At 33.3% G+C, this 15088-nt stretch overlaps 1 protein-coding gene across 2 annotated transcripts in view; it reads left to right on the forward strand.

The window, feature by feature from the left end:
- Nucleotides 1–14358, forward strand: part of LOC148617813 (uncharacterized) — a 34498-nt gene extending 20140 nt beyond the window's left edge. For both annotated transcript variants that reach the window (XM_088585388.1, XM_088585389.1), the window contains exons 11-21: nt 272–1955; nt 2478–2593; nt 3616–3756; nt 5446–5604; nt 7016–7284; nt 7762–7992; nt 8717–8847; nt 9117–9268; nt 10006–10299; nt 10717–10863; nt 11327–14358. In XM_088585388.1, coding sequence (XP_088441514.1) covers nt 272–1955; nt 2478–2593; nt 3616–3756; nt 5446–5604; nt 7016–7284; nt 7762–7992; nt 8717–8847; nt 9117–9268; nt 10006–10299; nt 10717–10863; nt 11327–11541 — 3539 coding nt within the window. In that variant the 3' untranslated portion in view covers nt 11542–14358. The remainder of the gene's footprint in view (nt 1–271; nt 1956–2477; nt 2594–3615; nt 3757–5445; nt 5605–7015; nt 7285–7761; nt 7993–8716; nt 8848–9116; nt 9269–10005; nt 10300–10716; nt 10864–11326) is intronic.
- The last annotated feature ends 730 nt before the right edge of the window (nt 14359–15088 follow it).

Raw genomic sequence — 15088 nt, forward strand, 5'->3', positions numbered from 1 at the left:
AAATTATTGAGTGCATTAATTTTTGCTATTTTGGAAGTTTAGCCACGAATGTAATTTTTTTATTTGTGACTTTGACAAAAGTCTTGTCTCTGTAATACTAAAAAAATTTGTTCATGTGAGTTGCAGTGCTAGCAAATTTAGGTTAGTGGCATTTTTTTTTGCAATAATAAAAATTGTAGAATATATAAATAGTCTATGTATTGCTTCATGACCATTTAGTTTTAACAGATGTTTTTGGTAATATTGTAAGAAATTATCTTTTTCGTTACAGGAGATGACAATGAAAGTGATAATGAAGCTAGTGACCTAATTTGTAAAGAACATGTCTCAGACAGTGAAACAGATAGCCAAACAGAAGAAGACAATCTCATCGAAAACAAAGCGTTTCCACAGCAACGATTCTCTCCAGTTAAACATATCAATCCAGCAGAAATTACTTACCGTCCCACCCCAATACGTAAAGTTCCAGAATCTCCTAGCAAAACTCAGACAAATATTGTCATTAATACAGATGTTGACACACTCATTCCAAGGCCATCTAGTGTCGGGTCTAGTTTTCAGCCAACAGGAGCAGTATTTCGTGCTAAAAATAAACCCAATCGTAATATGTCTATTGGTTCTGCACATGAGTTGAAGCTACCAAACAATTCAAAAATTCAAATTACACAACATCCAACTGTGAAAGTGGGTCAAATGAAAATCCATAATATCACCATGACAACAAAGCCTAATGAACAAATCTTAATGTCATCCAATACAGAAACAATTCTTGGAGATCAGAATGGGCCTGGAGCTATCATGAGGAAAACTTCTCAGAAAATGAGAGGCAAACCAGCTCCAATTCAACAAAGTGTTGTTCAGGCATCTGGCAATTTAATTGGTGTTCCTGTAACGTCTAGTAACATCCAGGTTGTCAATTCAAATCATACTTATATCACTAATGCTAGTTATGGGATAAATACATTGGCATCAACCTTCACAACTGTTGGAAAGCCAATTACTACCCCTGTTCCTATTGCATCTAAACCTGTGGTTTCTGGAACTATGCTAAAACCAGGAACTGTACCTGGGATAAATATTCAACAGCCTCAGACAATAATACAAGGCTCTCAGAACAACACAATAGTGCTTCAGGCCTCAAATCAGCCTTATGCTATTGTAAACTCTCCTTCACCAAAAACTTCCTCAATACAGACAAGCATTGGTGGAGGGTATATTACTACACTGCGTAATATAGCTCAGCCACAGAATCATCAAGCTCAGCACATAGTGCAGCCACATACACCAACACAGAGTGTGGCTCCACCTACTGTGCTGACGAACCTTGTCCTTAAAACAACTCAGCCTATGTCAGCTCCTCTCAATGTGCAGACTACACAATATCAGCAAGCAAATCTACAGCCAGCTCAGCTACAGTATATCCTACCTTCTGTGAGGGTGGCTCCATCTAGTGGTGGCAAAGTTCAAAACATATTACAGATGGCACTGCCTGGGACACCAGTCCAACAAGGAAATATCCAGTTGACTTTTACAGGGAACCAGTCTCCTCTTCCACAACATTCACCTTCTCCACAGCCTGCACAGGCCGGTAAGTTTCAAATCCCATCTGCTTCTCCTGGAATCCGGTTGGTTGGACAACAAGGCAAAGTTTACCAGACCCAACCAACTACTCTTCTTTCACCAAATCCACAAAATTTGAATTCTCCAATTGTATTGAATACTGTAAACAATAAACAGCAGACAGTCCTTACTCAGTTTCCTGCCCTAAATCAGGGAGTAGCTAATGTTATGGCTACACCTTTGACCTCAGTGGCTCTAGCTCAGCCAGTAGTATCGATTGGTGCTCTACAACAGCAGACACTACACACACAGCCAGGTATACAGACACACATACAGCTACAGACTCAGCCTCAAGGATTCCAGCAACAGAAAATTCTACTGACATCCACATCAAAGTATGTAAAATATTTATGTAGATTTTAATTATACCATGTTTTTGCATTGTCTTTAACTGGGAAAATGGTATTGAGGATATGACTGGTATTTCCTATACTCGGCGTCACATAAATAACGTGCTGTTAAAATTTGAATAAAAATATTTTCTACGACTTTATTGACACCTACAATCGTTTAAATTGTCTTAAATGACTTGCTCATTCGTTTAGCCAAACGCCTTCTCCCTAAACAAGTCGCTTATTAGCTTAAATCATGCGTAACAAATCCTTACGGGAAAATAAGGGAGTATAGTGAGCATAAATTTATTATTTTTTTAAATCTCTGTATCATTAAATTTAAGTTGTAATATGAACCATAACTGCCGATGCAAAATTCGGTTTTGGTATCATTTTAGACCATGTTCAGAATTGTACATATATTAAGATCTTATTTGTCCTATCTATTCAGTGTTCAACCTCCGCAGTTGTATCATGCTGCACCTGTGAAACTCATCATTTAATATTATTTTTCTTATTTTTCAGGTCACATGACAGTGTTCAGTCAATAAATGCTGTAACCATGGTAGCGGGATCACCATCACCTGTCTCAAAGGGCATTGCTTCTCCAGCATATGCTTATGTTGGCTCAATACAGCAAGGTATGTAGAGTTTTCAACTGTAAATTGGGGATGCACAACATATTTTGAATGGGTTGTGTTTGATTTATATCATTAAACATGTTAACATCAGCCCCCAAAACCAGTGTTATTAATAAATTAGAACATTTCATAATTCACTTGTTGAATATGTGTCTTCATTGAATACCAGATTTATTGCTAATCATGCGTGTGTATTGCTTTAACTGAAAACAAAAAAAAATAGTAAAATTAGAAAATTCAGACAAATTTTGATAAAAACCAAATAGTACATGTGTAGAACTCGTTACTATTTTTACAAAAAACAGCCTTTCATGTAATTACAACTTCAGACAAAATATTTTGTTGTTCAGAGCTTGAGCTCTGTATTATCAAATTGAAAAACTACCCTGTAACATCAAATGCATGCCAATTCTTTGATAACTACGTAAAAGCAGTATTTAGTGATATCATTATGAGTAATTAAACTTGGAACTTTTTTGTATTCTGCATTTGAACTTCCAAAATATGACAGTAGGGAATTAAAGAAAGTAATTTGAAATTTTCACAAAATGATAGGCCTGAAACAGGTGTTAGTAAAATTACCCCTTTATTGAAAATAATAGTCTGTACAGAAGTTTATTCTTAAACGAGCTTATTATTGTTACAAAGATCAGATCCAGAAAGTGACTATTAAATACATTGTATAAACAAAAGTTTTTTTCTTTTATTTAATACTAGCAATTAATTCTTTCATACCTTTTGAACAGCTCTTGTGGGAGATTCTCCCCCATTGGCACTCCTGTATGAGATTTTTTATGTGAAAGCAAATTTTTTGTGTAAATATTCAGTTGTGTAGTATCTTTCACAGAAAATATGGTTATTTTAACGGAAAGCGTTCCTCAATCAATGTGGGAGATTCTAAATTTTTAATTGATTTTGTGGGAATTCCCCCCTAATGTTGAAGGGTAAACTGGTATATAATTTTTTGAATGTGGTATATTTATCTCTTTTCAGAGTTAAATTATGCATATCATAATTTTTAGGTTCTCAAGGAGCACTGCAGCAGGTATTAATCCAGCCACAAGGGTCCAGGTCCCCGGCCCCTAGTCCCGGCGTCAGTCAACATAACATTGCTCCTAAGCCTCCTACAGTGGTAACAAGCCCTCAGCAGAATCAGTATCAAGGTAATTAATACTGGCTTTTATCATTGTTATAAGTTTAATCTTATAATAGGAAGGTGCTTAATTACAGCAGCTTGAAATGGAGTGATTCCAATTTCAGTAAAAATCTTGGTAAGCGAATGAATTTTTTAATTAGCCCTACATTACATCAACATGTCCTGTTATTCACCACTGAACACCTGTGTGATCTTTTTGACACTGTCTTTCAAAATTTGAAAAGTGATCAATAATGATGGCCATCCACCAGTGTGTTTCAGTATTGAAAATGGAATCACTTCATTTCAAGCTGCTGTAAATGCCAATAAAGTATTTAAGTAGCTGTCTTTGTAAGAATCATGCAAAATCTGAAAAATGTGATACACCCAAAAAAGGCTACATATTTATATTTTTATCTCCTATGAGCACGGGTTATATGAAAAACCAAATGTTAATTTCTGTTTAAACAGAATATCAAAAATAAAAATATGTAGGCTTTCCAACCATGTATCACATTTTGCATGATTCTTAGCTGGAGTGCTTCTTAAGTTTCATATTAGAATTGAATTATAGGCTACGTTTGTCTTTTGCTGAGTTAGAAGTTATGGTCTTTTGATTTTCTTTTCCAGCATTTAGTCACCTCACGGAGGAAATTTTTTTTTCAGCAGCATGATATGAAACATACCAAATTTGACTTATCAGCCATACATGTGTTTGCCCGCTTTGCTTACCTATCTAGATGACAAACCTATGATAACTGCTTTATAGATAAAATCCCCTATTTAAAACACTCTAGCTGCATTTTAAAAAATGGATGAAATTCTGACAGAACTTACTAAGCATCAAAGTTGTTTCAGAACTAAACATTAACTGCTGCAACAATAATTTTAAGTAGTACTCCAGCTAAGAATCATGCAAAATGTGATTCATGGGTAAAAAGCTTACATATTTTTATTTTTGATATTTTGTTTGAAATGTCATAGTAAACAGAAATAAACATGTGGTTTTTCATATAACCCGTGCTCTTAGAGATAAAAATTATATAGAATGCACTGTAGATTTCAAAATCAAGGGAGATAACTGTGTAGATGGCGCTCAAATATAATAGAATCTACTGTATTTTCAATGTCGATTATCTCCTAAGAGCAGGCAGATTTGAGTGAATAATTACACATTTCATAGTATAGACCCATGGAACAACTTAATTACAAAAATAAAAATATGTAGCCTTTTTTGGGGTGTATCACATTTTTCAGATTTTGCATGTTTCTAACAAAGACAGCTACTTAAATATTAAAAAAAATTCTAAGCTTGCAACCATCATTCCAAATAAAAGGGCTGAAGTTCAAGTAGTATCATTTGTAATAGCCTTTCATACATTGACATCCTTTAAAAGATTTCAGTTGGTACATATTTCTGCCTTAAAAAATACAGAACACTGTCAGTTTTCAAGGTCTAAGGTATCAAAAGTGGTTTCAACAGTTTACTATTGACATGTTCAAGAAGTGAACAGTTATAGACTTTCAAATTATGATTAACAACAACACATTTTCTAAATCTTGATTCTAATGCAACTGTATGAAATAAAAATCTTTAAAAATGATGTCTCTCAAGACTTGTCACATGTTGAATCGATACCCAGAAATTATAGATTAGCCCATAAAATTTGATCTAACTACAAATTTTGCATTAAATTTTGTGTTTCAACCATTCAAGGAAATTTCAAGCCTACCAACATGAACAATCTGACTACAGAAGCGAAGGGGGAGATCGGCTATATCTCTGGTGGTAATCAGAAGTCACACAAGATAAAAGCAGCAATTGCTAACATACCAGTGGCTACAGAAAGTCTCCAAGTTCCGCCAACTACCCCCGGTTCGTAATGTAAAATAAATAATTATTGCAATATTATATATTATTGTGATAAGTTTGATGGACGAAAAAAATGCAGTGTATTAACTTGTATGATTAGATATTAACAAACATGAGTCTTTTTCTCATATAAGAAAAAAAGAAGAGAGAGAACTGGATTTTCACTGCAATATTCAAGAACTTTTATTAGCTCCCTGGCCGAAGGCCATGTGAGCTATTGCCATCACTTGGCATCTGTCGTCGTCGTTATCAATTTTTCAAAACTCTTCTCGTCTAAAACTACTTGACCAATTGGAACCAAACTTGGTATGAATGGTCCTTGGGGTATCCTGCATAGAACTGGTATGGGGATTTTTGATCCGTCGAAAAACATGGCCGCCGTTACTAAATATAGAACATGGGGGATCAGACAATAGTTTTTCGCATATATCTCCAAAACGGTTAGGTTTAGCCAAATTCTGATGTGGTGAAAGTGTTCAGCATGATGAGATCTATCTGCGGTCAAATTTTCATTTTAATCTATGAAGCCATGTTGGAGTTACTGCCCTTTTTCAAAGATTTTTGCTATTTTTAATGTTATTTGTTTCAAAAATCTTCTCCTGTGACACTTCTTGACCAATTGGAACCAAACTTGGTATGAATGTTCCTTGGGTATCATGCGTAGAATAGAAGTGGGTTTTTTTGATCTGTCGAAAAACATGGCCACTGTAACTAAAATAGAACATAAGGGTCAGACAGTAGTTTTTTTTGCATATATCTCCAAAACCGTTAGGTTTAGCAAAATTCTTTCAATAGCTGAAATGATCCTTATTTTTAGGACTACAAAAGTCTTCAGGCATAAAATTGTCAGACACTTTCTTATAAGAAAAGTTATTGCCCTTGACAGGGGAAAATGACAGGTTTTTTAACCAGTTTTCAACCAATGTCTTGAAAACTATGTTAGATTTAGACTTTCATTTACTGAAATGATCCTTATGATAAGTCCTTTCAAGGTTTTCTCGATTCAAAATTGTTGGACAACTTCTTTAATTTATTGCCCTTGAAAGGCAAAAATTCAACCAGGTGAGTGATTCAGGCTTCTGGGAGCCTCTTGTTTTGGAATTTGTGACTGTCAAAAATTAGAAATTTTTCTGCTGTATCAGATAATTTATAATTGAGCTCAAAGTATCAAAATCATCAACAAGATTGCTTACAATAATTGCAAACATGGTGAAATAGACTTGAGTAAAGTAGTTACACAAATAGTTTCGTTAACTATATTTATAGAAATAATGACCCTAATACACCAAAGGTTTGTTTACCACTAGAACTTAATAGATGAATATAATTATTTTCATGCAAGGGGGATAACTCTTCTTGATTGGTATATTTCATTGTACATTTTGGAAAAATGAAGTTTCATTCTTTTTTTCAGTGAACAAAATGAATTCTCAGCTTCAGAGTCCTCGTCTTTCCCCGGTTCAACAATATAATAGGACTCAGCAATATGGATTAACACACAAGCCAAATCGACCTTCACCTTTGGTTTTGACCTCTGAACCTTCCCCAGAGGTCAGCAGTGATACAAGTCCTGAGAAGAAGGATGAACCAGGAAAGAGTGGTGATGCCAAACCACAGAGAGCTTGTAAAGGGAAGAAATATAAAGAGCTGGTGGAACAAGGAGGAATCAAGAAGGAAAGAAAGGTATTCAATTTCTTCTTGAAGTACTCAGGTCAATATCTAGGACATAGTCTTGATATTTAACAAGAATCAGTAATTGCAGAAATCTACAGTCAATTTCACACAAAAAAAGTTATGATAATGCTATTTTTTGTTGTGAGGTCAGTATTTTACGATTACTCCTTTTTTGTGAATTGTTTCCTGATATTAAATGTATGGCTGAATAAATGTAGTTTCTTATATTGTAACAAGTAGGGTATCAGATTTCTTCTATGGAAAATGCTAAACTTCTCACCAAATGGTATAATGTGTATGGCTGTGTGAATGTGTTCTTTTTCAAGTTGTAAGGTTTCCAACCATGTGATAGTTGGTTCAAAGATTGGGCAAACATCACATGACAATATTTAACTGATCAAATATGATATTTATATTATATTTCAAATTACAGCTCTTGTATCTTATAATAGTTATTCTTAAACTTGCTTATCATAACATTTTCAGTCATCAAAAGGAAGTACAGATTCTGGGGAAGAGAAGTCACCTAATCAGGTGCGTTCTCAGCAGGACGTAGAAATGGTGCCAGTGACTCATACCGAGTCTCCGCCACAGATGACACCAACGACAGTCACTAAGACTGTAACATTTAGTACCAGTGATGATATCTCCATGCCTGCTCCTCTAAGTACTAATGTTCCAACAGCAGCTGATAGCAAGCCATTAGAAAGTCCAAGGGTAGGTAACTCTTAATTAATTTGAAATAAAGTTAGGGTGACCACTGTTGGGAAAGACCAAGGGTAGGTAATTCTTAATTAATGTTGAAATGAAGATAGGGTGACCACTGTAATGAGAAAGTCTGAGAATTGGTAACTCTTGATTAATGTTGAAGTGAAGTTAGGTTGACCACTGTTGAGAAAGTCTAAGGATAGGTAACTCTTAATGTTGAAATAAAGATAGGGTGACCACTGTTGAGAAAGTCTTAGGGTAGATAACTCTTAACTGATTATTGAAGTAAAGAGAGGGAGAATCCAAAAGTAGGTTATTCTTCATTGATCTTGGTGTGAAGTGGGGAAGGCCACTGTTGGGAAAATAATTTTAACTCCTGTTCAGAGACTAAGCAGAATTCAATGCTTGTAGTATAAAATATTTTTCCAAGCTTCGATATGGTTTATCATAACGTCTTATATTATGTTTAACTCATATTTTTGTATTTTTAAAATATTGTAAATTTAAGGACTGCAGCTATGAAAATGATTGCTGACTTAACAGTTTTAGATAGAAACCTATTTTCTAGGCTTTTTTTTACTATTTCAAACACACACACAAAAACCATTTAAAACAAGCTACTTATGACCTTTACACAAACAGGTTCCGGAACTAACGATAAGTTCATTGAAATTTATTTTACACTAATGTTTTGGCCATATGTATATATTTATATACTGTAATTATATTTCAGAAACCTAAGATCAAGCCACCACCATTACCAGCCAATGTTTTACAGCAGACCTCTAGTATTCAGTCACCTAGCAGTATCAATAGTCCAAGGAGAGTCACATTCAAAAAGACAGTACAAGATGGAATGGACAAGTAGGAATGGATCATCATTTTTTCAGATGGTTTTTTTTCTTCTGAAATTTGGCTTATATTTTAAGGGTTCCACAAGTAAAACCATTGTCTATTGAAAAGAATAATTTTGTGGCGAAATTGACCTTTTACCTTTGGGAGTAAGATTGGGGTAGTATCAAATTTCAATGAACACTAGTAAAAATACTTCATACCTCATGTTGTATGTGATTTTATTTTTCATTTCTAGTTCTTTACTTGCTAATTCTGAGATATTATCATTGTTTTTACAGAGTACTTGACAAGGTTGACTTTGACAGGAGATTTGAACAGTTGCCACAGTTTGTTCCAGAGAGTGCAGATATGTCATCACCATTGCCACAAAGTCCAAGAGCTATAATTAGTAACTATAGAAAACGTGGTAGTCGTAAAGTCTCCTCACTGGGTAAGTAATTCTATTGCGTAAATAGGATAGGAAGCTCAATAAGAATAATACCTGTCTTAAGTGACCTTCCAAAGGAGAGTAAAGTCATGGTCACGTGACAGGTGGGCTTAATATGCAGGTTAATTTTATATAGAATCCACTATAAAAGAAAATTATAATCCTGATACCCATTGTCTGTTAAGGCAGTTTATTGATGAAGAAAAGTGGTTGATAAATGGGTTTGACTGTTACAATTTTGCTTTTGTACCCTATAGTTATTTTGAGGTCAGATATTCTAAGCATTATCTGGCAAGTCATTAGGTTAGTTTGGACATGATTTTTGTCCAATATAAATTTTACATGATTGATAAGATTTATTACAGATGTTACCGTTACATTTCTTTTTATGATATATTTATATCTGTTTTTTATACCCTGGCACACAAAGTGGCGAGGTTTTATGTGATTCACTTCAAAAAGTTGTGTGTCCGTCCATCTGTTCCTTGTCAGTTTCCAGTATGATTACTTGAGAACAGATGAATGAATTTTTTTTAAACTTTGCATAAGTGTTTAGTATCATAAAATATAGGTAAAAGATAATTTTCAGCAAAATCCAAAATGTAGTTTTTGAGCTATTTTTAACATTTTGTCATCCTCCTTTTTTCACGAATGCATGGCTGTGTATCACTTGAGGTTTCATTAATGCACTATTTTTGCAGCATAAAATTGTGTCACAAGTAAACATTTTTTGTTGACAGCCTCTGGAGAGCTTACCCCAAAAGATATAGAGATGTATGAAGGACAGTCACCCTCATATAAGAAAATCTCCAGCGAGTCAGAAGGAACTCCTATGGGAACACCTCATGGAACACCTATGGGAACCCCACTTGGTACCCCACATGGAACACCCATTGGTACACCAATGGGTACACCCAGGACACCAATGACTGGAACACCTAGAGATCGGCAAAGGTTTAATGATGACAATATGTTCTTTGGCAAAAGTTTCAACTTGGACACTTTGGCAGATACTGCAGTTCTTACAAAATCGGGTAAGATTATGCATTTTTTTTACTAGAATTATTGTCTTAAAAAGCCAGATTTAATTTGTTAAAAATATCTTGGTTCAGAATTATGTAACTTAAAGTGTTAGATGGCAATGAAAATCAACATTTTCTTATTACTGATTCTAATGCTGCTGATGAGAGGTTACTTCTTAAAACACATGGATATCATATAAAAAAGTTATACATATATATGAATGATATTTTTGTATTCAGTATTTGGAATCAACAGTACTACCTTTGAAACTCTTGATGTGGATGTTACTGGCTGAAAACTTGACTCTAATGCCTTCTAATTATCATAGAAGATTCAACATGAATCCAGACATATTTTAACACAACAACAGTATGGCTAAACACAAGTATTCAAATAAAAGGTACACTATTTCTTTTTTACTTTTACAGATGAGTTTGGAGATGGGAGCTTAAGTTCACCTAGAACACCAAAGACACCAAGTTCTCCTGGTCAGTTTTCATCACTACGTAGAATTTTAGATCAGAGGAGACAGTTAGTCATGCAGTTGTTCGAGGAATGTGGATTATTTCCTTCAGGTAAATTAAAATATATTTATGCACATGGAATTCTAACACAAATGTCTGTTGAAGATCTGGGATTTTCTACATGAGTGTTTAGAAATTTTGTCATAAGCACAAGTGAAGCATATTAAATGTGTGTAAAGGTAATGGATTTCTTCCACAAGAATTAGGAAATTTCAATTATTTTTAGGGACGGATGTAAGCACATAATTCCTAATCCTCTATGACATGGCCAATGCACTCATTCTGATCGAATCATACCTCAGGTAGAGGTGAGAGCATGTGATCATGTCTTTCATGGATCTTCGTAGTATGAAAATGTTTATAAACGGAAGAATCTTCTTATGTCTTTACATTGGTTGAATAATTCTTTGCTTTTATGTGTGATTCTCAATTTTTTTTCATACAGTTCTAGAACTTTTGCAGTTTTGATACTGTCATCATGAGAGTCTTACTTAGAATTCTATTTTTATTTTAGCCCAAGCAACGGCTACATTTCAAACAGAACATGCCAATATATTCCCTTCAAAAACATGTCTACAGTTAAAAATAAGAGAAGTGAGACAGAAAATGATGGCACAATCTGCTGCAGTGGAAAGGGCAGCCACAGGGGAAGAGTCCAATCAAGATTCTACAGGAAGTGCCAATAGCAATCAAGGAGGAGATAACTCTGGGCAGGCCCAGTCAGAATGAGGCAGCTAAAGGGAGATAACTCTGTAAAGGCAGGTCCTTGAGGAGTGCTATTATTTTTTTTGTTAATGTTTTTATTGTTGTGGAGTTATTATGGAAGATTGTAAATATATTTTTGTAATTTAAATGTATATGATGTAATCGTAATTTTCAAATTTTTCTTGTGATCATGTATTGGTATTTTTAGTTTAATTGTTTTAATGTGTGAATTTTATTGAAATATCACAGTTGTTTTTACCATATATGGCCATTCAACAAATTATATACAGTTTGGGTTAAAGTGTAGATATCTTTTTGAGTTTTTCTGCCACACTTACATTCAGCTTATTATGATATTTTTTTTCATTTTGAACTTTTTGAAGTATAGTTCCTTCAAAGAATCATGCAAAAGTTGACTGAAAGGCCAAATTAAAAGAAAACAACATGTGTTTTCTATTACTCTACCCACCCTTTCTTTTATTAAAAATAATGTACCCTATCTTTTTAAATAAATTTTTAAATAAGCAATGTTAAAGTTGGTATGTTTTTCCCGGTATTTTAAAAAAATGAAAAGTGAAAAAAAAGCTCCTTCCTGCCTTCCCTGTTTTTTCAAAGGTGAAATAGGAAACACACATTTTCGTTCTTTTTTTTTTGGCTTAATTGATTTGATGCTTGTCTTGCATACAATTCTATTAAATTTAAATCCTTTATGCATACTAGACCATGCTTTCAACAGAAAAAAAAACTGTCAGTGCAATTTGGTTTTTGTAGATATTAAGAGTTAAATTTTAAATTTTAAATGAATTCTACTTAGGAAAGAATGGGAATTTGTTTTGCCAAAATTGGTAATTATAGCATTCACATAGAAAGAAACCTTGTAGGATTATTTAAAGGGTTTATTGAAGTTATCTAGGCTACTTAAATCCAAATATCAAGTAAGTGATGAAACATCCTCTGCATGATTTTTAGAAAGAACTGTACTTACGTTTTTTTTTTAACTTGATTTTTTTTCCAAATTGTTGTACATAGTTTTAATCTAAAATTGATTTATTTTACTCGGTTTTGTTGTTGTGTATTTTGCTATAAATCATTGAGGTAGGAGATAACATGAACATTGTAATAATTAAGAACTGACTATATCTGAATCCATAATTATTTTCTTTTGGTGGAAACTTGTACAAGTTACGGCTCAAACAAAATTAATTCTTCAGGTAATACAAGATAATTAATTGTGTAATGAAAAATATTACAGTAAAACCTGTCCAAACTGAACCTCTTAAAGTCTTTTGGACTTGAAAACTTTAAAGTCTTGTTTAGACAGGTTTTCAGATTTTCCAGTGTTTGGTTTAGATAGATTGTACTGTTTTATTCTATTAGATTTTCATGACAGTGTTATGGAACTAAAATCCTGTTAGTTTTCTACTAAATTTAAAATGCATTTATCTGAAAAAAAATGATTGTTGTCCAGTGCTATGAAATGAAAAGTGCTTTCCACATTGTGTAAATCTTTGTTGTTAGGGAGAATCCATTATATTATAAGGGGGACAGGGTTGTAGAGGAGAATCCATTATATTATAAGTGGGACTGGCTTGTCAGGATAAATTTGTAGAACAAAATTTCATTCCAAGAATTCTGAAGTTAGTAAGTGTCCAAAGTTGATGTAAAAACAAGATATCATTATGTATGGCAATTTTTGATAAACAAATTATGGGGTGGTTGTTTGTTCCCACAAATGTTTATAAAATGGATTCCCCCTAAGAATGTTAGCCAAAATGCCAGGCATCTCTTCAGATTCATTCATTCAACAATGATTCCACTTGTAAATATATTGTACATTATGTTGTATATGTTGTAAATTATCATAAAACAACTAAAGTTCTGAAATTATTGTGTACATTTATTTGTGCAATATCAGCTGATAGGAAGAAAATGTTACTTTTCAAATTTGTAAAGTCTTGTTTTGGTTTGAAAGTGAAAGTTGAAGTGTCAGTCTCTGTAAGAACCAGGCAGTGGGTGAAACATAGTACGAAAAAAAACCATCATTTTGATAGTGTAATTTGTAATTTGATTATTTGCACCCTCAGAATCAAGGAAAAAAGTCAATATATCATGTTGGTGCACGGAGTTATTATTTCATTGAAATGCACTGAAAATGAACATTTCAAGGGAATATAACTATGTCAAAACCCTCATTTTACTAACATTCTATAGAAACATTTCTGAGCAAATCTAGTGATACAGAGATCAAATAATGGTCTTCTCAAATAAAGAAAGCATCCTTAAGTGAAATGGTATTTTCAGATAGGTGGGTTTTTGACCTGCATGTCTGATTTTTCCCAATTGCCTGATTCTTACAAATACTTACACTTAAAGGTTTATTGGAGAATGAAAGTATTGCAGTAATTTCTGAATATTGATTTAGGCCATTTAAAGTTAATTTTTGGATCTCAGACCATTTTTCATGAGACAGATGATGGAGGCATTTTATCATGTGAATGCCCTCAAAAATGATGAAGATGCTTTTTATATTGATCATTGTCGAAAATATTTTATACATATTGTTATGGTAAAAAATGGATGATGGAGCACCCTCGAAAGAGGGAAAGGAGGACCAGAGAACCAAAATATTAGTTTTAGTTGGTCTCACTGTTGTATATATTCACTGGAACAATGGCACAATTTGCTTGAACAATTTATTGGAGAAGAGCATTCTGGGTAATTGGACCACTGTATGTTAAATTGATTGGTCTTGTAGTATTGGCAAAATCAAGTGTACAGATTTAAACATGAATTTATCTCTATAGTTAAATACTAGCAATTAAATATTTCAATCACTTGGTCTGTCAGTCTTTCCCTCTATCAATCCATTCAAATTCCAACTTCCAATGGATGGATTTGGTTTGTAGCATTATATAGATTGATTGGTTATGCTTTGTAAGCTATTTTAGTATTTTCAATATGACATGGGTGGAGGTATACCTAGCACAACAACATATGCAAATTATTTTTTTTTGCATTTTTGCTATAAAAGAATTTTAAATAAGTAATAAAAAGATTGTTTTTTTTAATTTTCAAAATGTTACTACACATGTATCAGTTTCATGGTTACAAATCCATTGCCTTGGGGAAAACGGGGGGATGATGATTCCCATATTTTATATAACTAGTTCTTTCCTTTTTCTGACACAGTTAATATAGTTTCAATTCTTTACCCCATTGACCTTAAAGATGCTCAAAGAAAGCACAAGTAATTCTGCTTCCTGATTGACCAGAAACTTAGTGTAGTGTTGTTCGACAAACTGAATCATAAATAGAAATTGCTACTCTTGAGATTATTTTTTTTAATGAAATGTAGATATTTATAAATGAATAAAATAAAAGAACAAAATTTTAATATGTCCTCTTAATTTTTTTTTAAACATAGTACTTTACTTGTGATATTGCCAATTTCTAAAATTTTTTGGTATGATACCGCTTTGTTTTAGTAATAGATCATATGACATGAATTTTCTTTTTATCTTGGTATTCTTATTGTCATTTGATTCAGTGGTCATTTTAAGTGAGTTTTAAA

This window comes from Perna viridis, chromosome 5, assembly GCF_037379345.1.
Source record: "Perna viridis isolate PV_CMFRI_1.1 ecotype Kerala chromosome 5, ASM3737934v1, whole genome shotgun sequence".
Lineage (NCBI taxonomy): Eukaryota > Metazoa > Mollusca > Bivalvia > Mytilida > Mytilidae > Perna > Perna viridis.